Source organism: Lygodium microphyllum, chromosome 5 (assembly GCF_053477565.2).
Source record: "Lygodium microphyllum isolate KBCC chromosome 5, Lygodium_microphyllum_v1.1.10, whole genome shotgun sequence".
Lineage (NCBI taxonomy): Eukaryota > Viridiplantae > Streptophyta > Polypodiopsida > Schizaeales > Lygodiaceae > Lygodium > Lygodium microphyllum.
Window position 1 is genome coordinate 171,948,175 of NC_141139.1, and position 24,608 is coordinate 171,972,782.

Sequence of the window (24,608 nt, forward strand, 5' to 3'; positions counted from 1 at the left end):
CATTTTGCCTAGCCATTGCTTGTTGAAATTTTTGGTGTTTGTGTAAGCATTCGTTTTCCAAAGTACAAATGCAGTTGCATCATAAAAAGAAAGTAAAGAAAAGACAAAAAATCACAATTTTTTGAAAAATTTATGTCATCAATGAATAATTTTTAGTTGAAAATGAATGTGGATGCAGAAGGTATAGTTAGCCTCAATGTCAATGAATTTGTGGAAATTTTGCAAGGCCCTAAATTTAGTCAATGAAACTTAGTGAAATTGAAACTCGAATGTGAAAAGTTCCGCATTTTGGCGCAGGACTTGGGCATTGAGCACAAAACCTCCGAAATTTTTGTGAGATTTGCGGTTTTCAAGTAAGAGCCCTAAAATTCGGAAGGAAATTTGGGCGAAATTAGTGATTGGCTACAAACTGCCCAAATTTTGTGCTTCATAGAGGCAATGCATGCGAATAGGAGCAACTCTGAAATTTTTGTGAGATTCGGGGTTTTCAAGTAAGAGCCCTAAAATTCAAAAGGAAATTTGGGGGAAATTAGTGATTGGCTACAAAATGCCCAAATTTTGTGATTCATGGGGACAATGTATGCGAATAGGAGAAATTTAAGTGTTTTAATGGTGATTAAGGCTTGGTGAACAATAATAATTAAATATGTGATTGTTGGGCATTAGATGTTAGATTTCCGCAAGTTGTCGGGCCCTTAAGGCGTACGTGGTAGACTTATCAGTAGTTAGATGGGGTTGACAGTGACGAGGCGTAATTGTTGGCGCATTAAATGTGGACCGTAAGCAACTTGAGCGAGAGGTGGATGGGTTGTTAGCAAGCGACCTGAATGGGAGGTGGATGGTTTGTTGGGCAGTGTGATTGCATGTGGTAGGTTGCTAGAACTGTAAGCAGATAGTGTACAATCACAGTTTCTTGTTGGCATGTGTGTAGGTTGTGACTAGGATGTAGTGTGTATTCGGCCACAACACAGTCCACGGGCAATGAGTAGGATGGGTTGAAACACAGTGATTCATACTTGAGGCATGGCATTGCACAGACTGAAGGGTTGAACTGAAGGTGGTGCACAAATCAAGAAGTAGGAGAGCAGTCGAGCTTGAGGCTCAACGGCGGCTATGGTGATACGTGAGCAAGGTGGTGGTTGAGAGGTATGCTCTAATACCACTGTTAAGTTAGGGTTCAGCAGCATGTGCACAGTCACACATACTCAGAGTGGCAGGTGAACAACAAGAGAGAAGAGAGTGTTGGAAGGTCACATTCACTATGTGAGAATGAATGAAAGTATAATCCCCAAGGTACTAAGTAAAACACCCATTGACGGGTGTTCACATGGGAAAAAAACCCTTCTCTAGCTAAAAGGTCAAAAGTGCCCGTGAGATAAGGAAGTGTTCACACCAAAATATAGCAGGAACATGATGAGTGTATTAGTAGTGGTAGCCACTAGCGGAGAAAGTGTGTTTACCTTCTTAGTAGAGATGGAAGGAAGACTTAGATGAGATAATCTAGATCTATCAGAGTTCATAGGATGGAAGACTTACATGAGGATTTGGATTGGTCAAAGTTGATAGGATGCTCTCAACAATGGATTAGAGTTGTGGTTTGTTGTGACATGGCTTGGTACTTGGACCCAGATCCTTGGACTTGTACAATAGATGGATGGAGAAATTGCATATATAGGAGACTATTCTAGAGGCTTCAATGTCTAGGGAGTGGGTATGGATAGATCTATTTACAGAGATGCCTTTGGATGTGCCAATTGTAGGATCAAAGTGATGCCAAGTGTAGGTTAGCATTTGGCTGCTAGGGTATATCACATGCGTTCCTTTAGACTTCTAGAGGAGATTGGAGGATAACTTTGGATCAAGAAAGATTTTATTCTTTCTTTGGTTACTAGCACATAAGAGTTTAGTAGTTGGTATGTGGTTTGTTTATTTTAGAGATCTTGTTCCTTGTGCTAGATAAGGGAGTACGAGGAGACACAAATGCATTGCACAAGAGCTCAGGAGGTTTGGAGGAGAGCCCTTGGGATGGTGTTTCATGGCACTATAGACTCTATAATTGCTACATGGGGGGTGGTTGCTCGGGTCATAGATAGAGGCCCAGCCTCTGGATATGAGGATATAGAGGGGTGTCATGCCTTTCTTGTTTTAGGTCAACTTGTGAGCATGACTTATGCCAAATTTCTCATAGGCAATGTGGACTTGGGGACATTTAGATGGGAGCTCATAGCTAGCATTTGTTGAGGTAAATACACTTTACAGTTAAACATCCCCAAAACATAATTAATGAAAAATACAAATTTGGTACGCGGTTTGAGAGAGTTTCAGTGGTCCCCAAAAACCCTAATTTTTTGGGACACCCTTCAATATCTCTAAATAGAAGGGCTGCCCATCATTCAGCCTCAATCCTTTGGTGCAGGTTTGTCACTCTATCGTGCAGATTTTAGCCATTACCCATGTACTGCAGATTTCAGCCATTTGCCATTGACCATTTGTTGTCCAGCCCATCACCGACTGCAGCCCATCACTATCCAGTTCTAGGCAGCCATCGCCTTGCTGTTTGGAGGTCTCCATCTGTTGTGTCATCATAGCACCTGATCAGTGTGCATTTTCAGCATCTAGTGCCAGGCGACAAGTTGTTGGCATCTCTTCCACTAGGCGATTGTTGCAGTACTTGCGTTTTTGCTATCATGCAGGCCGTCTACATCAACAAACACCTCTCTTGTTGTCGCCTTAGTTCCTTGACACTCTGGTAATTTGTGTTTGAACTCCGACACTTAGATTGGTGGTCACAACACTCGAAATCTGTCTCCGGTGGATGTTACTCTATGACACTGCATTGCTCTGCCCTTGGTCATTCTGTATACTCTTACATTCATTTATAGCATTCATTTACTTCAGAGTTTTTTCTCTCTGTGTTTGAGTTCTGAGTTTTTGTGTTTTGCGTTTAGGATTCGAGTTTTGCTTGTCTTTGTCTGAGTCTTTGTGTTTCAGTCTCAGTTGTACATGCTATGTTTCTTGAGTGCAAACCCTAGTATATCTTCACATGGTATTAGAGCCGGTGCTCTTCTAAAGAGTATCCTGCGGTGATTGTGGAGGCTAGTCTTTGTGTGAAACTCACATGTGACTCGATTTTGTCTCATAATGTCTTAGGCACCTTTTTCTTCGGATCCTATGATACCCTATCAGGCTTCTTCATTATTGGAGGCTTCGAGAAGGCATTAAAGTCTTGAGGAGGAGGTAGACACAGCTTCACCTTTACCATCTTTGTCTTTCCATTTTGGTCATGTTACAGATGAAGAGTTTCAGCAGTACTTGTGCATCACGTAGAGTTCGGTTTATACTCCTCCAATGAGTGCTACTATTCCATTTGTACTGATTGGTGAGATTTGCCATCTCTTTGATCTTGGAGGGACCATGATATTCAACGCATTTGGCGATCCATCTCCTTTATCTCAGCCAGGCCTTATGTCAGGTTCGTATAACCCTTTTGAGTCGTATGAGCTATAACCCTTACTTGTTTCTTTTTCTGTTGTGTAGGATCCAGGTGATTTTCAGTATGTTTACTTTAATAGAGGAGGCTTTGTTGAGAAACCCTTCACCCGCAGCTTGTGATTTTGCGTTTCTACATTTTGCGTTTTGCATTTAGGTTTGCAGCCCCATAAAGGGGCGCCACCCTAGACTAATTGTGCCTATTTATAGGCCACTCTCTTATTCATTCCTTACGGTTGATCCTTCAGTCCATCACTCCCACTCTCTCTTCGTTAGTCTTCTGACACACTCTCTCTCTCCTCTCCTACTGAAACTAGCCTTCCTCCTTGGATAGGGTGGTAAATCCCTGATTACAACTTAATTACAGCAACAAACAATAAATGAAAATCTGAAAATACAAATTTAGCTATTGATCTTGGACAATGCACATCCGATTGGCCTTGAAATTGGCGCCTCTTTCGGTATTTCTTTAGCTTTATTGAAGAAAAAAGTTGATTTACAATGGGATTCTCCCGATCCCTTTCGGAATTTCAACTTCCCTTGCTGTCCAAAGTGACCAGCAAGTCTTCAATCTATTTTGCCCCTTGATTCGGGCACTTAATTGGCCTTTACCCACTTTATAGATGATGGAAATGCCCCAAATTCAATGGCTGTCTAGTCCTGCACGTGAATTCAGTTGAAATTCACATTCAGTCTTGTTGAATCCAAGTCTTGGAGCTTCCAATTTTGGGCATGCTTCCCAAGGTTGCTGCTAAACCCTAATTTTTGCTGTAAATGAGGGTTTACAACAGAGAAATTTGCAATTTCTCAGTCTCCAAGGATCCAAATGCTGAGATCTTTGAAGCAAGGCTGTGAAATGGCTGGGAGATGAGAGGGAAAGTTGTAGAGAGAGAAAATTTTGAGTTTTGTCGCGACGAATGATTGAAAACAAGTCAAATGCAGCTGCTGCCCTGCCACAACAGCTTGTAGATGCAAAGAACTGAAGAAAATCAGTCATTTACTACTGCTGCCCCGTCTCAACAGTCTCCTATAGATGCTGCCTCTTGCCGTTGATTGATCTTCTTCTACCCTTGGCAACCTCAGAAGGTTCTCCAATGGCTACAAATCAAACCAGCAGCCTCGCCTCCCTCTCTCTTGCAGACTGAATTTATAAAAATGCCTCTCTCGAGTCTCTAAAGACGTTTTTCAGTCTTGCATGGGCATTTTTGACAGGATTTTTCATAATTAAATATTAATTTTCAGCCTTTAAATACTAAAAATTAATCTAATAATTATTTCAGTACCCTGAAAAATAATCAGACGGGCCAATGATTAAATTGGCTAGGCAACTTCTATTCCCGAGTGTCTTTGCACCATCTTTGACCATCAGATTGGCGTTAGGTACCATTAAACGCCACTTCTCTAGTGTTACCAATTGACACTTATGGCCAAATGGATGATCTAGGCGAATATCTGGCACCAGATACCACCAAGTATCTGTGCAACATAAGCTATAGCAACTTTTGCCTTTGACATTCCGTGATTTCTTTGGGTATCGGGCTCGTAAATTTACTTTAATCCTAGTTGCACCTCACATGTGCAACATTTACTTAATCATGTGATTAAAAATTAATCCACATATTAAGTGAGGTTTCAAAAATACATGTCCTCATGACACCTACCACCATCTCCACACTCTCTTGGTGCCAACCTTCATCTCCAGTGGGCTGCGCTTATGGTGGCAGTGTGCTCCTCTTTAGTTGGTGTCCATCCTCCATTGCTGGCGACAGCATCTTCTATGCTCCTATACCTTGCATTTGGAGTCCACACTCTTGGCATCAGCATCCATCCTATCTGGTGTCATCCTCCACCCTTTTGGTTGCTCAACCTTCTTGCGTTTGGCTGCTAAGGAGGTTCCTCACCATCTGGCATCTCTCTCTAGCAAGCGTCATCTTCATTAGAGGTTCCTGACTACTTCCTACCCTTTTGACGTTACTCGAGAGCAGATGTTTCACTTCTAGAGACTGTCTTCATCTACGTTTTCAACATCTGGCTCATTCTCACCACTTGGCGTCACTCACAATAGCTGGCATCACCTCATCAGGCTTGCGTTCGCAGATGGAGGCTTCATCGACTGTCTCCTTGCTCGTAGGTATCACTCTTCATCCTTGCGTTTATAGATTCAGAGGCTCCTCACTCTTCAACGACAGTCTTCTTGCCCCAGGTGACACCTCCTCATCCTGGGTTTGCAGACTTAGAGGCTTCTTCGGCAGTCTTCTTGCACTCCAAGGCTTCCTTTGTGCTATGATACCCCTGTATTAGATTCACTTCATCAGCATGATTCATCTTTCATCATCTTTTGTGTTACTTGTCTCTCTCAGTGTTTGCCGTATACACGTTCTGTTTTCCCTTGCAAACCTTGTTGTCTCTCTGGTCACTCAGTCATTTTGACAGGCTCTTGAAGCAGTCACCCTTCATCAGGTATATCTCTACCATCTCTTGCATTTGAGCAAGTAAACCACACTTCTCAACTCCCTTCCATCCCACCACTATCTTCTCCACATTTTGATTTGCTCACATCTTCATTTCAAAATCTTGGATTACATTGTACTTTTGCTCAAAGCAGATTAGGAGTTGGATCGTCCATCTCCACTCGTAATACCTTCTCATTCTCCCTCCCACCATCTACTTACCCTTCATTCACTCCACCTCTTGGTGCATCGTTAGGGGGAATGCTACCCTTAAACACTATACCTTCCACATATTCCCACTTTACCACATCCTTTCACTCTAGGAGTGTTGTGATGGGTATTCCCCTCACTACCCTTAGATACTCACAAACCTCTCATACGACCTTTCACCCGCAAGGATATCCATGATTTGCCTATGGATTGTTGTTACACATCCCTTGGGTCACTTCTATGCATGGATTTTTATCCAGTGCTTTCCATGTCCCTATCCCTCCAGCTTGGGCTTCTCATGCGGTTTCCATGGCCCTACCTAGTGCGCCCTTGGCCACATTTGGATCCACATGCACACTTCTCGTATGCATGTAGACACTTTGGGATTCTTTCCAAGTGTACTCCACTCCCCCATCCTATCCTCCCTATCTACCCTATCTCCATTACACACCTTCTCCATCTCTTAGTACTACCACTCCTGTTGCAACGGCCAAGAATGCATTTACGGATAAGACTCGTTTTAAGGGATCAAATTTTACCACTTGGTTGAACTTCATGCAACAAGTGCTTGAGTCTCAAGAATTTTTGGACCTTGTCATGATCATATCCATCAATGCTCGAGGCTTAGGAACTTTTGGACCTCGTCGTTGGTACCGAGTATATCCTGATGGACCCTTGTTTAGCTCACACTCATCGCATGTACCAATGTAGAGCTTGCAATGCCACAATCAATGTTGAGTTATTGTAGGGGTTGCTTCTAGAGTTCCACTCTTAATTACAACATTTTTCCCTTGCATCTAAGGGTTGGAGTCATCTCATTGACCATTATGTGACTCGAGATGGGATTTGACGCATCAATTGGATTTGCCACTACTGGCTCCCTGAAGTTTGCTACTACTGGCTCCCTGAATTGAAACAATCAGGTCACATTTTTCTTGAATAAGTTGCTTGACAAATACTTCCATTTTATGTAGTACATTATCTCACTATCTAGATTGCCGACCTTGTAGGAGTTTATAGTGCTAGTTCTTGCGTTACTTGAGGTTGCACGATCAAGTCCATAAGAAGGTCTCTACACACCTCTATTCAAAGGGGCGAGGGTTGGTTGCCTCTTCTTCGGAAGGAAAAACCAATAGTGGCAAGAACTGGTAAGATGCGAAGGGAAGTCGAAACAAGGGTGACACCACTTCCTTTGATGGAAACAAAGAAACACGACCCCTCGTCATTGACATTCTTGGGTGGTTGGGTAAGCTTGTATTGTTTTGTGATGTGTTGGGTTTATCATCTCTACTAACGTCTTCTGGATCACTGTTACTTAATCGGCCACCACCCCCTAAAGTGAACAATTTTCTGAGGGAAATTGTCCAAGTGGAACCTGTTGCATCAGCATTCTTGAGCATGTAGCATACTATGGATCCCATTGTGCAGAGCACCACTAGAGGGATCCTAAGCTCTTTCCACCGGTGTATTACACTACCATTCTTCTCTAAGTTCCAAGTTCTCCATTCTTCTCCTCTTCTTTTCTTCTTCTCCCTTCTCTCGAGACTGGAGTTCTTACTTCTCTCAAGCCATTTTTATTTGAATTTTCAGCCTGAAATGGCTTCATCTTCCCGCCCCGCTTGTGGGGCTGGTGGTCGAGGAAGAAGGTCCGATGATTGGTCATGGTGGGAAGAAGTAAATGTTGACCGCCCATTGAGTGGTGGAGGATCTTGACCATGGATTTGCAAGCTTTGCCCATACAAGCAAACTAGTGGAGCAAACTAGGTAATCCATTGAGCGGAGCATTTGTATTACGAATTTTTATTGATTTTAATTTTTCACAGTTAAATATTAGAATATGGAATACCAATTGTCACTTGTTCCGTTTTATGCATAATTAGGTCCGAGGCCATCTCCTACATGAACCAAATTCAGAGGTATAGTTTTGTCTAAATGTGACCTTGGAGAAGCAAAGGGAGCTTTGTGACCGTGTAGCAGGTCAACAAGCTTATCTTGCATCTAGACCACGAAGTGTTATAGTTGACCCTACAACTTTTGTGACACCATCCCCCTCATATGTATGTAGAGGAGGGTCAATATCAGGAATTGCTACCTCCACATCTACTACAGGCATTGCATTGGCCATGGCATCAACAGTGCCACATGTTGCATGTAGATAGAGCACACTTGATGCTAGTTGGGATCCCAAGAAGAAGGAAGAGATGGATACATCAATGGCACGCTATTTTTATAATGATCACATTCAATTTCGTGCAACCAGGTTAGAGAATTATAAATTGATGTGCAAGAAGATTAGTGAGTATGGCCCTTCGTATGTATCTCCATCATCAGAGACCTTACGCACCATTTTGCTCAACAAGGAAAAACGCCTTGTTGAGCAAGCAACAGTGACTAGAAAGAGCATGTGGGCTAAAAATGGAGTTTCCTTGATTGCTGATACTTGGAGTGATACACGCAAGCGACTTCTTGATGCTAGGCAGATTAAGAGAATGCAGTGGTGCCTTGAGGTAGTTATTTCTTAGTGATGAGTTTATCTCATCAACATTGACAGATACTCCTATAGGTATCTTATGCTTGGAGAAAGCAAATAACTCCACTTTTTGGGATGATGTAAAGCGGATAGATGCTATGATATCACCTATTGTACATTTATTGAGGGTTATGGATGCTATGCAACTTTGCATTGGCAAGGTATATGAGGCTATGGATAGGCTAAATGAAAAGTTGCAAGAGTTGGCACCAAATGATGAGGTGTATAAGGAGATACGCCATTTAGTTGTGATGAGGTGCAACTCCTATAGCTCACCCATGTATGGAGTTGCATTTGTTGTGGATCCTGAGTTCCAGTGCAAGGGTCAGGAGAATGACACTGAGGTTATGGATGTATGGAGACTTATATTGTCTCGTCTAGTGCCTAATCATGGCACTAGATGAAAGATCAGAGATTAGCTTTCATGTTATAGGATCTTTCGGGATTCTTTTGGTTGTGGGGATGCACAGGAGGATCGCTGTAAGATTGGGGCAGCTTTGTGGTGGGAGGACTATGGTTCGGATGGTCTTGAGTTGCAGCAACTAGCCATTCGTATTTTGAGTCAGTTAGTTAGCTCCTCTTGTTTGGAGCAATTGTGGAGTACATATGCTCACATTGCTTCAATGAAGAGGAATGGTCTTGGTGTGGAGAGGGCAAAAGGATCTAGTATTCGTTAGTGCTAATTTGAGGATGTTATGTAACATTATGACAACAAAGCCCGATCCATTCATAGAGTGGGAGATGCAGCAAGAAGAGGAGACATATGTTGATGTTGAGGGAGATGCAGCAATTCATGGTACACATGATGATGAGGCTGGCACTTTAGGAGTAGCTAGAGCAGCCTCAGATCATGATGATGATCTTTGATATAGTTTACTTATCATGAGTCTCATGATACATGACACATGTACATTGTTGTATATGATATTATGATCATTGATGACAGTGTGACACTTGGGCTGTCGACAGTTGTGCCATGCCGATATTATATTTATACTTGAGTCTTGCAGTCTCGCAGTTACCCTTTAGGCTATTTTGGCATGCCGCATTTTGTTTTATTCTAGAGATTAGACTTTATATTTGTAGTCTTTTTTGGGGCAATGAGCATGTTCTCTCAAAGATTAGACTTCATATTTGTAATCTTTTAAGTTTTTTGGCAATGGGACCATAGGCATGTTCTTTCAGCTTAGACTTTAAAGTTTAGTTCATTGTTCATTGTTTTATCATTTATAGCATATGTATTATGCATTTTATTATTTATAATTGAATAGCTTACCTCTTGAGCCTTGTAAGTTGCAATTCAATTTCTAATGAGTAGTTTTAGAATGATGCATGATATCTTAAAGTTAAAACTTAAAATGATTTGTCCTTGTGGTTCATATACCTTTGTTTTAACACTCCAGAGTCCACATGGATTATGAGTGAAATATTATTATTTTTTCATGAATTTTAATTTTTTAAATGCCGTTCCCATTCCCATGTCCCCATTCCCTAGGTTTGGCGTCCCCGTCACCATCCCCGTCCCGTCCCCGTTCCTGTTCCGCGTTTCATTTTTGTATGCCCTAAACACACCTTGTCATATTCCTCGAGAGCTGGAAGGTGACACATAGACATGGGCACTCCCACATAGTCACTCTCTTGATCCTAGAAGAGTCTTTGCAAATCTTGAAGGTTGATATCATGGCTACACCTTGCAGTCCAAATAAACCAAGCAGTAATACTAGCAATCAACTCCCATTCTTGACAACACTTTGGAGTAATTCTTGACCAAACGTTGGATAGCCTATTGTCTGTTTAGTCATTCTCTATGTTTTCCTGGATTCCCTCACCAATGTGATAGGTAAAAATGATGGCTCAATGAATGCAGTGCGACATGGTATAAACTACCATCGATTGAAGATATGGAAATAGAGCCCTAGACATGGACTATCACACCAACATGATTCCTAGACATGGAGCTGGACATGCGCACTCTCAACAATTAATTGGTATAAGTCCCATGGATTTGGGTTTTGTGACACTTAGTTACCCACTTGGAGACCTCATGGGAACTTTACTTTCATTCCCAATGGGACTTCAATGAGGTAACTTGGGCGTCGGGAATTGGATTACTTCAGAGCAATTGCTAGCCCCTGTACTTCTACACATTGGAGGCTTCTCCGTTGGAGTACAACTAGACTTTCCTTGATAAGGAGGGCGATGATGGTTAGTGAGATACTTTAAGGGACTAAGTGGTACATTACTTCTTGTTGGGCCTTTTGTTAGAGTTGCTTAAGCTAGCTGAAGTGACTCACACAGGAAGTTACCATGTCTAGAGATGGGAGCTGAATAGGACAAAGCCTAGATCCAGAGGTGGTTTGGGGACTATTTATCTAAATTGTTATAGTTAGGGTATGTTAGTGAAACTTATGTCAGCAATCTCATTCTAGGCGCAGAGCCATGGAAGAAGCCACTGTTGGAGATTTGAGACTGCTGTCTTTGCTTGGAGGGCTGTGGCGGCTGAACTCATGAGGGATTTTTCCATAGATAAGAGCTGGAGATTGTACATTTGCAGCAGCCTTTATTTGAGCTTGAAGAGCAGTTTCTTTTGGTCTAGAATCAGGTAGCCCCTGTCTTTGTTGAAGAGAATTGATGCAGCTGCTTCTCTTTGTCAATTGCTGAAGATTGATTTTTGCAAAGACCAAATAACACTCAAAATTTTGCTTTGAACACATGTTCTTTTACACGTCTGGCTGTGGATTCTTTGAGTGTTCCTCATGTGGACCACTATTGGTTGTGGTTCAAGAATCAGTGGACAGCCACTTTGTAGAATAGAGAAGTCTATGAGGACACAAAAAATGACAAATTGTCCATAGTAAGCTGGTCATGCATAATTCTAAGGGTAATTTAATTGCTTGTAAAGTCTACGACCTTAAAATGCATTGGACTTATGTTTGATGAATTTTATGTTCTTGAAGTGGAAATAATACAAGGAATACTTGTTCATATCATTCTAGACGTCTAGGCTTTTTGGGTAGTTTGCAATAAATTGCTTGAATAAGTCTGATGATTCCAGGTTATTGTGGTGTTCTATTTTATCTGTGTTTTGAAATGATTTATTCTCTTCTCTTTTTTGAACTTCAAATCACAGGCATAACAGGATATTAAGCACAAGAAGTTTTTAGCTTGGGTTACGATTTGTAGTGGGTGGTATATTTTAGACATTGGCCTCATATTCACTTTTGATTTTGCAGTTTGAGGACTTTGCTAATCACAATGCATTTGATCTGCTAGCCAAGTACCAAAGGACACACCTAGTTTTCAATGATGATATTCAGGTGCTCTTCTACATTTTTCAGATTTGGAAGTACTGTAGTCATTGGCAAGCCATAAAGAACTGATTGGGAATGTATTTTCAGCTGCCATTCAGAGAGAGGTGCTGATAACATACAACTGTAAAATTTATGTTTGGTCACAACATTTACTCTGAGTAAATGAATGCTGTAAAAGCCTTTAGGTGCTTATGTTTCCCCAATGCCCGTTATCAAGTTATAATCAAACCTGATAATAGTTTAGGATTTGACTGTTTAGCTGCATTTAAAACAGTCAGCGAGGTGGTGCCAGTAATACCACAAAGTGTACAATTTATGCTCAGTTTAATTTGACTAGATGCATGGTCCAAAATTTTTAAGCTCTTCATGTCTGTCTTGATAGCCATTATGAAAATCATAATCAAACCTGCAGAACACTTTGGCAAATATACTAAAGGCACTCAAAGGAGGTGCTAATGATACAATAAGACTACACTTGTTTACAGTTTTTGATTGAAGTAAACGAAGCAGGCTTGACAAGCTGAGAGTTGCAAATATTCTAAGCTGTTTGTTATGCTTCGCATGATAGAATTTAAGCGATGTTTGTCTTCAATCAGAGAGGTATTATCTGCAACACATCTTTAAAGTCTTAGATCTGGAACTTATTTCTCAGGGCACAGCTGTTGTGGTTCTGGGAGGCCTCCTTGCAGCTTTGAAGTTGACTGGTGGCAAGCTAGCAGATCACACCTTTCTGTTTCTTGGTGCTGGAGAGGTAGGCATGGCCATTTAATAGCTTTTTAGATCAAGCTAGGGAAGACAAAGAAGAAATAATATATTGCAGGCTATCTTTAGCAGTTTTTATTTTACAACTTGTAGGGATGTTTCTTCATTTGTTAAGGTTTTCAAAGATGAGGTTTTAAAATTCCTGAAGAGATAAGAAGGTTTTTAAACATAAGGCTAGTTGTGGAGAAACAACAGTTTCATTTTTGTTTTTCTTGGCAACCATGCTGTGTGAATGACACCAGTGCTAGCTGCTCCCAAGTGATACCAGCATCTACACCAGCCACCACCTGCCTACTGACTCTTCGTCCAGCCTCTCTTGCTATCCCTCCCTTCCCCGTCACCTGCCAGCTCCCACCAACCCTGTCCGCCATCCTTGCCACCTATGCCACCTGCCTACTCTCGCCTGGCATCTGCCTACCGTTCCTGTCTGCTGCTGCCTCTTTCTTCCTTCTGTCTGCCTAGCCCTTTTCCACTGCCTGTCTATCTTTTCTTTCCCTTTCCTCGCTGTGCTCAGCCCTGGCATTACGTGCCAGCCTCTTCCCTTAATGGCTTCCACAGCCCCCGCATTGACAGCCCTATTTCAAGCAGTGCCTGCCCTTTCCTCCTGAATCCTCTCCTCCCTTCAGGAAGTGTCACTAGACCAGCAAGGTTTGGAGACTCACGCCTTGGAAAAACCTGCAGAGGAGCAAAATGAAAGAGAAAACTCGATTGTTGAGACAATACTCAGTCCCCCTTCCTCGGGGGACTCCCTGTACAGCCCCCATTGCTTCCATGAACGATACTTTCCCATAGATCAGGTTTGATCTTGATGTAGAGCTGGACCTTAGAGATAGAATGGTGGCATTGGAGGTTTTTGGACTGGTGATCATTGTTGGCTTGCTGACTGGCAGGTGACAGACCACTGGTGCACTCATTGAAGGACATGTTAGAAGTAGCTCTCATAGGCACCCTTGCATAGGTTGCGAAAGTAACCCCACTAGGGAAGGGGTGTTCACAGGTTAGTTTTAGCACATTGGAGCAATCCAAGGTGGCATTGGCCACTACCGTGTCAGAATAACAGATATGCTATGATACCATGTCAAAATATGCGACGAATCAGAGAGACATTAGGGTCTGCGCGGAGAAACAGTGTATGGCAAACATTGAGAGAGAAGAGAAACTCAGAAAACACAAAAGAACAAGATGATGAAGCTTTCAATCATGCTATGCGAAGAAAAGCTAATACAGCGAAGCTGAAGCTCAGAAAATGACTGTACTATCCTGTTTGAATTAGGCGGCAGCAGGGGAAATTGCACAATGAAGGGAGCAAAATGCAGTCCTTTGGGCTGTGGGTTATTGAAGTAATCACTGGAAGGTGAAGGACAGCTGTTGAGGGGGCGAAATGTAGTCCTCTAATGCTGTTAGGGATAAAGAAGATGATTACCAGCTGTAGAGGGAGCAAAGCAAAGTCCTATGATATGAGGAAGGTAGACCAGGCTGCAAAATGCATCAATAGAATGCAGTAGTAAAACGTCGTAGTAGAATGCCTTAGTAAAACGCAACAATAAAATGCAGTAGTAGAATATGACAATAGAATGCTGTAGTAGAAAGTGGCGATAGAATGTAGCACTGGAATGTGGCAGTAGAATGCCGTAGTAAAACACGAAGTGGAGGTGGTGGATGATAACCACAAACTACAATGTCCTTTGACAAGGGTATGAGCATTAGTGGCGAGGAGAGAGAAGGATGTTGGAATGATAGAAGAAAAGTGGTGAAGAGTGTGGGGGTTGGTGTGTAAATGAGGGGAGAGGTGGCCTATATATAGGCCTTGACTGTCTAGGGTGGCGCACCACTATGTGGGTGCCCACTGATAAAGTGTCTAGAATAAGGGTGCTAGCCCTTTTTGGGGCCGTTAGTGCAAAATCCTAATTGAAGTGAATAATTTAATAAGTGGTTTCTCAACATTCTGTATTGAATTTTTGGACCATAGTAGCTTTCTTCCATTGATGGATAGAGGATGCCAGTTATGCCATGGTTTGTGATAATCGTGGATACAGGGAAATGATTATTCCATGCTTGGTGATGATATGACTATCATAGCTCATGTGTACCTTGACAAGTACTTCATACCTCGCATTGCTGAGATTGGCTGACATTTTGGGCAAGTGCTTAAGAGGGACAGGATCTTTGCAGATGTAGTAATTGAGGGTAGCTCTTAGGACCAATCAATTAGGGTAATGGTCCCTACTAGGTTGTCCATATCCAATTGATAGGGCGCCTCATCCATTCCATCTGATATGATGGCATCTCGGATATCATTTGATGGGTTTGCAATGATTGTTGGTGCTTGAAAAAGTGGAGATACATGTTTGAAGCGATCGTAAGTTGACTATTTGTAACTGTTTCGGGGGACCGTTATGGTTGGCTGAGGCCTCTCTCCCCCACCATACCTCTCTCTTAGACACAACACTCTCCTCTTCCTCTTTCTGTTTCACATGAATATATATGTGTGTGCGGGCGCCCGTATGTGTGCATGTGTGCGTGTTGCACAACACATATACTCTATCTCTCCCTCACATAGACAACACATTCGCTCTTTCTCTCTCATTCAAATTTCAAGCTTTCCCTTCCTCTATCCTCCTCTCATAGTATTTGATACTCAATCACTAGTAATTCTTCGTTCTTAAGCTCTCAAAATTTCTACCTCAACTTTCAAGCTCTCTACTTCCAACCTCTCTAGCCTCTACTCTCAAGCTCTCTTCTCTTGTCTCAATCTTCCTAAAGCTCCCTACTTTTTTCTCTATCTTCTTTGCAGGAGATATATTATTGGTAGGGGATTTATAGTATGGATTTGGGGACAAATAGAGTGACTTTACATACAAGAGGATGCCATGTCCAAAGCGATTGATGTGGATGAGGGTGGTCTATACATGATGGTCCATGACAAATAAGCATACATGATGGCCCATGACAAAGAAGTGAGTACCTATGGGACACACTCACTAACTTTGGAAAGTGGATATAGATTAGTCATTTTCAATGGTCTCTCATCCTAGCTAGGATTAGATGCCTTGACATGTTGTAATCACAAGCGAGGGACAGGTGCAATGAACTACCTAATAGCTTCACTGTCATTAATGCTAGGCATCAATAAATTTGAGATCTCAAGGAGATTGATTGGGATAGAAGTGGATCATGTCATCTTGACCTTTATAGTCTCTTGTGGGCACATGAGGGACATAGTACTATGTCTTCCTAGGAACCCTAGATACCACTTTTCAAGAGGAGACTTCACATATATATGGTGGTGGCATAGTTGTTAGGTACGATATGGTATGGTACGATAAAATAGTACGAAATGGTACCTTACGATTTTATAAGGTATGGTATGATATTACGATGAAAAAAACATTCAACTTGATTTTTTAAATACCATAAATCATGAAATGATAGAACACATGTTTAAAGTGGAAATAGCCATTTCATTACAAAATAATAACACATGTGGCCCTCATGGTCATATGCGTTGCGTGCAACAAGTGATACGACTAGAGTCTAGTACATACATGGATGATGGATCATAGTGGCATGTGGATACAATGATAGTAGATACAAAAAAGAGAGAGATCTTTGAATCTATAATGAGGCATCACTATCATCATCATCATCATCAGAATCATCTGAGTGCTCATCAAGAGAGTTTGAAGATGACTCTTGGGCATCTGATAATGAGATACTCTCATACTCATCTTCATTGATGAGGTTACCATCATCATTGGCATGGGATGGGAGCTACTAGAGCCCTGCCTTACATATGTTTGCAAGCCATTCGAACCACTTTGCTCAATGTTGGAGGGTACCGAATGACCATGCCCTTGCTAGCACCTACTCGAACTCCTCACCCACGAGCACGTTGATTGCGAGTGTCACGAGTATCTACTATCATAAGCTCTCTATAGAGCTTCAGAAAGATCACCTCCTCCTTATCATCCACCTTCTACCTCCTAATGTACATTTCAAAGAGTGTCGTCTATCAACTTGAATTTATCAACATTCACCTGCACAATGCACATAAGATTGTAAATGCTAAAGTCTAAATTGTAAAGTATAAACTTTAAAGCTTAAAATAAAAGTTTTAAATTTTATGGTTAAGTGTTTACTTGCTTTGGACTATACATGCTCATCATAGCTGTCACGAGGACGCGAAAATTTGATGCTTTGCTTATGTTTAATTGACATTTGATTAAAGGATTGATCAAATGTGCTATTAAAAGATGCACATGTGTTGCACATGTGAGGTGCAAGCTACTTTTTCACAGTTGAAGGCCGAAGGACCCTGTGAAAAAGATGGGTGTCAAATGCAAAAGTTGTAACAAGTTACACTTGTTAGATTCTAGTTGAATTTTGGTGTCAGTTTGCCCCTAGGACCGTTAATTGGCCATTAAGTGTCAGTGGTGACACTAGGGACTAGGCATTAATGAATGGATTAATGCTTGTCCAAGGGTCAATTAATGCATGGGACCACTTTGGGTTGCAAATGGCCTAGCCAATTAATTTTTGGATGGGCAAGGTCAATTTTCTGGGCATGGATTAAGGGCTGAATTAATTTTCAGAATTAATTAATTAATTAAATGGCTGGAAATTGCTGAAATAGATTAAGAAAGCTGCCACTTGGCAAAACTTTCCCATGCAAGTGGGGGAAAGGCTAAATAGGGCTGAAGGGAGAGGGAAATCTCGCTTTTTCATTTTGGAACTGTTGGAAAGAGGTGTTGGATTGTTGCTACCAACTTTTGGGGTCAATTCCCAGCCATTAGAGACCATTTTGGTGATGGAGATTGCATATTCTTGACCTTGGGAAGCTGACAATTGCTGCTGATGCACTTTCTCCTGAAGATCACAGTCTCTGATGCTCCTATTATTGTTGATGCATCTGTTTGGGGTTGGTACAACAGGGCAGCAACTGATTTTGATCAGTTCTTCGCAACAAATCTTAGAATTTTCTCTCTCTATAGCATTCTCTCATCTCCTTCAGCCTATGCTTAGCCATTCTCAGCAATTCTCAGCCATTTGGAGGAGATTTCAGCCATTTTTGGTGGGCTGATCTTTAATTTTTGTAGTAAGCTCTAATTTATAGCAGAAATTAGGGTTTAGCAGCCGCCTGGGGATTTGTGCCAGAGATTGAAGGCTCAAGGGATTGAAATCAGCAGCTGATAATTGAAGATTATCAAGGGATTTCAGGAGCTAGTCCATCTCGAATTGATTTGGGGCAGCATTTGGCCAGCCAAGGGTCAAATTGGAGAAGAAGTCCTGGGTGAATCAAGGGGCAAATGACCCAAAAAGCTTGCTGGTCATTTATGACAGCAAGAGCAATTGGTTAGCAGGAGGAGATTGAAGAATCTCAAGTTGCACTCCTTCCAATTGAATGAAAGCTAAAGAAATACTGCAAGGAGTGCCAGTTTTGGGGCCAACAGGGAGTCTACTGTCCAAGAATGTTATGGTAAAGTGTGTATTTCATTTTATGTGCATTTATCTATTGCTGTAATTAACTCTTAAATCAGGTTATCACCACCCATTCCAAGAAGGAAGGCTGGTTTCATGGTTCCATTGCCGGGATACATCAAATCTCTTGATTTGGTGGGCGCGAGGCACCTAATTGCAAGCCAAAGCTTTGTGCTAGTGTTGATCTTTGTGCTCAGCTAAGAAATTACAGCAAGATGTCTTCATACAATGGGATGCAATCAAACAGTAATGATGCCTCTCATGATGCACATTCACATGGGGAAGAAGGAAATGCAATGCCTGATCTTGGACAAGGCAGGAATCATGGACAACATGCCGAAATGTGGCTGAAGGCCAAGATGTTGGATCCTCAATGCAGAAAGAGGATGATGATCAACAAGGGGAAATGGAATTCGATGATGCATTCAAGAATCGAATGAGGGCAGCAGCCAATATATTTGCTGAATTAGCAAAAGATCCTCAGTTTACTCGGTTTTTGAACACTCCTACGAAGGACAACAAGGGCAAGAAGAGAAAATCCTCTTCTAGAACTTTCGGATAGCAAGATGCACCGAAGAACAAACCAAAGCCTTCTCAAGATGCTCCTAAAGATGCTCACGGTGAAAAGTAGTTGGTGCCAGTTGGGCAAGAAATGCATATGCAAGTTCATGATGTAAATGCTAATCCTATGGTTTTTGGAGAGCAAGGTTTGCATGAGAATTTGGGGCAGCCAACTCACTTTGGTGGTAGCACAATTTTTCATGCTATGGTGGGTGAGTGACCGAATGTGGGAATGTATGGCACACCTTCCCATAATTTTCAGCAACCAATGCATGGCTTGCATAACCCAATGTACTCGGCTATGGCTCATGGAATGCATAATCCGATGTATGGCGGCATCGGTATGATGCCTCGCGGGCGAAATCACGCATATGGGCAAGCATCGGTATCCCGTCGTGCTTTTGGGGCTCAAGGAATAAGTGCTGGTCATGCAAATGCTCCGTTTAATGCTGGCTATCATGGAAATTGCCTCTATACTAGCGGATACACTATGCCTTTCATGTGAGCTTATTGAGGCCTTTTTATGCTGATGTGCCTAAGGATGTATTTGTTTAAATTCAGTCCAATGTAGAGGAGCTCAATAAGATATTGGTATCTGAGCAGATTTTGGCACATAAAGAGTAAAGGTCAAAGGTAAAGCTTCCATAAGCTATTGGGTGAAGTTTCACAACTGTTCACCAATGGATGCTAAATGGATGGAAGAGGATGACTTGGCAGACCATCCTCAGTTGTTGCAGCTTTACCTTGATGCCTTTCGATGGTCTGTCATGAGGACGTGAAAATTTGATGCTTTGCTTATGTTTAATTGACATTTGATTAAAGGATTAATTAAATGTGCTATTAAAAGATGCACGTGTTGCACATGTGAGGTGCAAGCTACTTTTTCACAGTTGAAGGCCGAAGGACCCTGTGAAAAAGATGGGTGTGAAAGGCAAAAGTTGTAACAAGCTACACTTGCTAGATTCTAGGTGAATTTTGGTGTCAGTTTGCCCCTAGGACCATTAATTGGCTATTAAGTGTCAGTGGTGACACTAGGGACTAGGCATTAATGAATGGATTAATGCTTGTCCAAGGGTCAATTAATGCATGGCACCACTTTGGGCTGCAAATGGCCTAGCCAATTAAATTTTGGATGGGCAAGGTCAATTTTCTGGGCATGGATTAAGGGCTGAATTAATTAATTCTGAAAATTAATTAAATGACTGGAAATTGCTGAAAATAGATTAAGAAAGCTGCCACTTGGCAAAACTTTCCCATTTGGGCAAGGTCAATTTTCTGGGCATGGATTAAGGGCTGAATTAATTCTGAAAATTAATTAAATGACTGAAAATTGCTGAAAATAGATTAAGAAAGCTGCCACTTGGGAAAACTTTGTCATGCAAGTGGGGAAAAGGCTAAGTAGGGCTGAAGGGAGAGGGAAATCTCGTTTTTTCATTTTGGAGCTGCTGGAAAGAGGTGTTGGACTGTTGCTACCAGCTTTTGGGGCCAATTTCCAGCCATTAGAGACCATTTTGGTGATGGAGATTGCATATTCTTGACCTTGGGAAGTTGATAATTGCTGCTGATGCACTTTCTCGTGAAGATCACAGTCTCTGATGCTCCTATTGTTGTTGGTGCATCTGTTTGGGGTTGGTACAGCAGGGCAACAACTGATTTTGATCAGTTCTTCGCGACAAATCTCAGAATTTTCTCTCTCTACAGCATTCTCTTATCTCCTTCAGCCTATGCTCAGCCATTCTCAGCCATGTGGAGGAGATTTCAGCCATTTTTGGTGGGCTGATCTGTAATTTCTGCAATAAGCCCTAATTTACAGCAGAAATTAGGGTTTAGCAACCACCTTGGGATTCGTGCCAGAGATTGAAGGCTCAAGGGACTGAAATTAGCAGCTGATAATTGAAGATTATCAAGGGATTTCAGGAGCCAGCCCATCTCGAATTGATTTGGGGCAGCATTTGGCCAGCCAAGGGTCAAATTGGAGAAGAAGTCCTGGGTGAACCAAGGGGCAAATGACCCAAAAAGCTTGTTGGTCATTTATGAAAGCAAGAGCAATTGGTTAGCAGGACGAGATTGAAGAATCTCAAGTTGCACTCCTTTCAATTGAATGAGAGAATAGACACTCCAGATTCTCTCACATGCACCCGAAGAGCAATCTTGAGTAATGACTCTCATGACTAAGGGGTGAAGGGTCTCCAACGCCTATCCAAAGTTTTGCCACCAAAATAGAGGCTTTACATGTGACTCTCTTTTCCAACTAATGGGAGAAGCAAAAGCCACATCCCCTTGTTGAGAAACCCTTCATCCTTCACCCACAGTTTGCGTTTTTGCGTTTTGCGTTTTACGTTTAGTGTTTGCGTCTAGGGTTTGCTATCCCAAAAAGGGGCGCCATCCTAGACTGATTGTGTCTATTTATAGACCACTCTCTTATTCATTCTCTACGGCCGATTCATTCAGTCTGTCACCTCCTCTCCAGCCTCTCTTCTACCCTCACACCCCTTCAAGAGGACATTGCGGTTCGTGGTCCGTGGCTGTCTCCATCATCTTCCTTGTGGTACGGCACCCTTGTTCCCTTGTATCACATTCACTCCGTGATTCAGATCTTCATCATTCCATTCATCAGAGTTTCTTCTCTTCTCTTCTCCATGTTTTCCGAGTTCACTCCGTGTTCCTCTCCGCAAACCCTACTGTCTCGTTGGTAGGTCATCTTTTGACATGGTATCAGAGCCGGATTTGCTCAAATAGCGGCAAAGATCCTCCACTCTAGTGACGATAAAGACCGGTGACGGGTTCGGCATCCACTTATTCTCTTCTTTTGCTGCATCAAAATCTCGTTTTTGCAGGTTTCATGTGTTTTCAGATTGCTGCCCACACCCCTTTGGCGGAGGACATCGCAGTCTCAGCTGTCCCTTGCTGTCATCTACAGTTTGGCACTTGTTTCGAGCCTTGCACCCTCAGTTTGCAGCTGTTTACAACAAAGCGGCTGTTGCTGATCACTCTCCATTCAGAAAACAATCTCGTTTTTGCAGATTTCAAGTATTTCAGCTTGCTGCCCACACCGCGGACGCGGAGGACATCGCAGTCCAAGCTGGCCATTGCTGTTTACAACAGTCTGGTACCTGTTTCGAGCCTACCACACACTGTTTGGAGCTCATTTCGGCATATTAATTGCTGTTGCTGGTTTTTCCTATGTTTTTAGTCTTTCTCTCTCCTCACCTACGTTTTTAGTCTTTGTCTCTCCTCATCAGAGAAGACAAAGACCGATGGCGGGTTCGGCATCAACATTTGATTTCTCTATTATTTCTGTTGCACATTGTGAGATATTCTTCTTCTCTCTTCCACCCTCTTTTATCTTGTTTACCACACCGGTACCATGGCGTCTCCCTCGATAGATTGCCCTTCTACTGGGTCTTTCTACTGCGGCACGAACGGTCATCTCACCAAAGACTGTCGACATCGACCTTTTGCTCCCCATGCCTCCGAAATATATGCGTCTTGCACTAGGCACTCCTTGTGCAACCTCTACTTTCTAGGCCACAGAGATCGTTCTGTATCGGCTATTAGAGTATTATGCGATAGAGTATTATGCTCAAGGCAATAAGCCACACCCGATGCGCACTAAGTTCTTTCGAGCACACTGAGGCTCTCAGACCTTACGAGGTGATAAGCCCTCATGGAGACCACCCCCACAGTGTGGAGGTTTTTCCCACCCACTTCCGGGTACAGTGGCTTCTATGGTCCACATCTCCTCCACAATCCACTCTCGTGAGAGCCCGCGACTGTTCTCCACCCCTCCAGAGTATATGCGTCTTCCACTAGGCATTCCTTGTGCCACCTCTCCTTTCTAGGCCACAGAGATTGTTCTATATCACCTATCAGAGTATTATACTCAAGGCAATAAGGCGCACTTGACACGCACTAAGTTCTTTCGAGCACACAGAGGCTCTAAGACCTTATGAGGCGATAAGCCCTCCTGGAGACCACCCCATAGCATGGAGATTTTCCCCATCCACTTCCGGGTATAGTGGCTTTACGGCCCATATCCCCTCCACAGTCCACTCTCTTGAGAGCCCACGATTGTTCCCCATCCTTGGCTCATCTTGAGCCTCCTTCTTCCCCACCCTCTTCCACTCAAGTTCGAGAGGCCACTTTTGGGTGCTTTCTAGCTTCTTCTTTCGTGCCCCTGATACCTTCTTCGTCACAACCGGCGGCACTTCCTTCATCATTAGATGATTCGCAGTCTGTGAGCCATGAGTGGTTGGATTCCCTTTCTCTCTCAGGCTGGGATTCAGAGGGGGATTTTCCTACTTCGCCCTCAGAGGGAGCTTCGAAGCTTCTAGTTTTTCGTCGACTTGAGAAGGGGCTTCTACTTCTCCTTGCGATTCAGAGAGGGACCCTATGTGCCATGAAGTTCTTTACATACCACCACCTTTCACTTTTGAGTAGTGGCTCTTCTTTGAGAAGTCATTTCCTCTACTCATACCCAGGATCTAGAGAATCTACCTAGATCGGGGCCCTTGGATCTTCAACAACTACTTGGTGGCTAGGCCTTTGTATTCCGTCGAGCATGGAGTCACGGAGCTAGTGGCTTCTCTCCCGAGGTTGAGTTTCGGGTTCTATAGCTCATCCATTCTCCTGACTATATTCAAAGGTCTCATTTCAGGTGGTATTCTCAGATTACAAGGTGATTCGTTCCTTGGTCAGTATGAAGCCAGCTCCCGAGATTGAGTATGGCCATATTCTTATGGTTCTTGGCATCACACAAAGTCCGATATTTCTCCTATGCATTGCATGTTTTCATCATCTTTGTACCAGGGTGCTTGGGCAAGTGAACAATTTTCCCACGAGGGACACTGTCGAAGTGACACCTGCTACATGAGCATTTTTCAGCATGTAGCATTGCATCTCCACCTCACTCTTCTCTTGTTCTCCTTTTTGGGCTTGAGAGGGGGTGTTGAGAAACGCTTCACCCTTCACCCGTAGTTTGCGTTTTTGCATTTTTGCGTTTTGTGTCTAGGGTTGGCCACTCTCTCATTTATTCTTTATGATTGATTCATTCAGTCCCTCACCTCTTCTCTCTAGCCTCTCCACTACCCTCACACCCCTTCAGGAGGACATTGCGGTTCGCGGTTTGTGGCTGTTTCCATCATCTTGCTTGTGCTACGACACCCTTGTTCCCTTGTATCACATTCACTCCATGATTCAGATCTTCATCGTTCCATTCATCAGAGTTTCTTCTCTCTTCTCTTCTCTTGTTCATGTTTGCCGAGTTCACTTCTTGTTCCTCCTCGCAAACCCTATTGTCTCGTTGGTATGTCATCTTTTGACACCCGTCTTTGATCCACATAGCATACTAGCTTCTCTAGCATTGGAATGTGGCCATCCATACGGACCACATAAGTCAAATAAGCAAGCTGGTCTGAATGGAGCCCTCTATCGTCAATGACCGCCAACGACTTGTAGGTTGGATGTACTAATGTTGCAAAACCATGGATAAGCTTATGTCCGCCGCCTTGTACATAACACTCTCGAGATGAAGAAGCCTTATTCAACTCGCTTTGCTTACGTTGCTCTTTGCCACATCGCAAGCATCTTTACCTTTACTGTGAAGAAGGTGAGAACTGATGTGGCTTTGTGGACCACTCTCTTTACCCATTTGAGCTTTCCAATGTCCTCCATTAGCAAGTCCAAACAATGACTTGCACATGGAGTCCATGCAATTGTGGGGAACTCAGCCTCAAGCAAATGGCCCATGTGCCGATAAGTCGATACATTGTCGGTAAAAATTTGCACCACATTCGAGGGCCCCATCTACAACCATAA

The 24,608-nt window shown here is 42.7% G+C and overlaps 1 protein-coding gene across 1 annotated transcript in view; it reads left to right on the forward strand.

Moving 5' to 3' along the window:
- The window catches only part of LOC148036702 (NADP-dependent malic enzyme-like), a 114,468-nt gene that overhangs the window by 67,412 nt on the left and 22,448 nt on the right, over positions 1 to 24,608 (forward strand). Inside the window, exons 10-11 of the mRNA XM_087678757.1 lie at positions 11,913 to 11,996; positions 12,643 to 12,741. Of these exons, the coding sequence (XP_087534883.1) occupies positions 11,913 to 11,996; positions 12,643 to 12,741 (183 nt within the window). The remainder of the gene's footprint in view (positions 1 to 11,912; positions 11,997 to 12,642; positions 12,742 to 24,608) is intronic.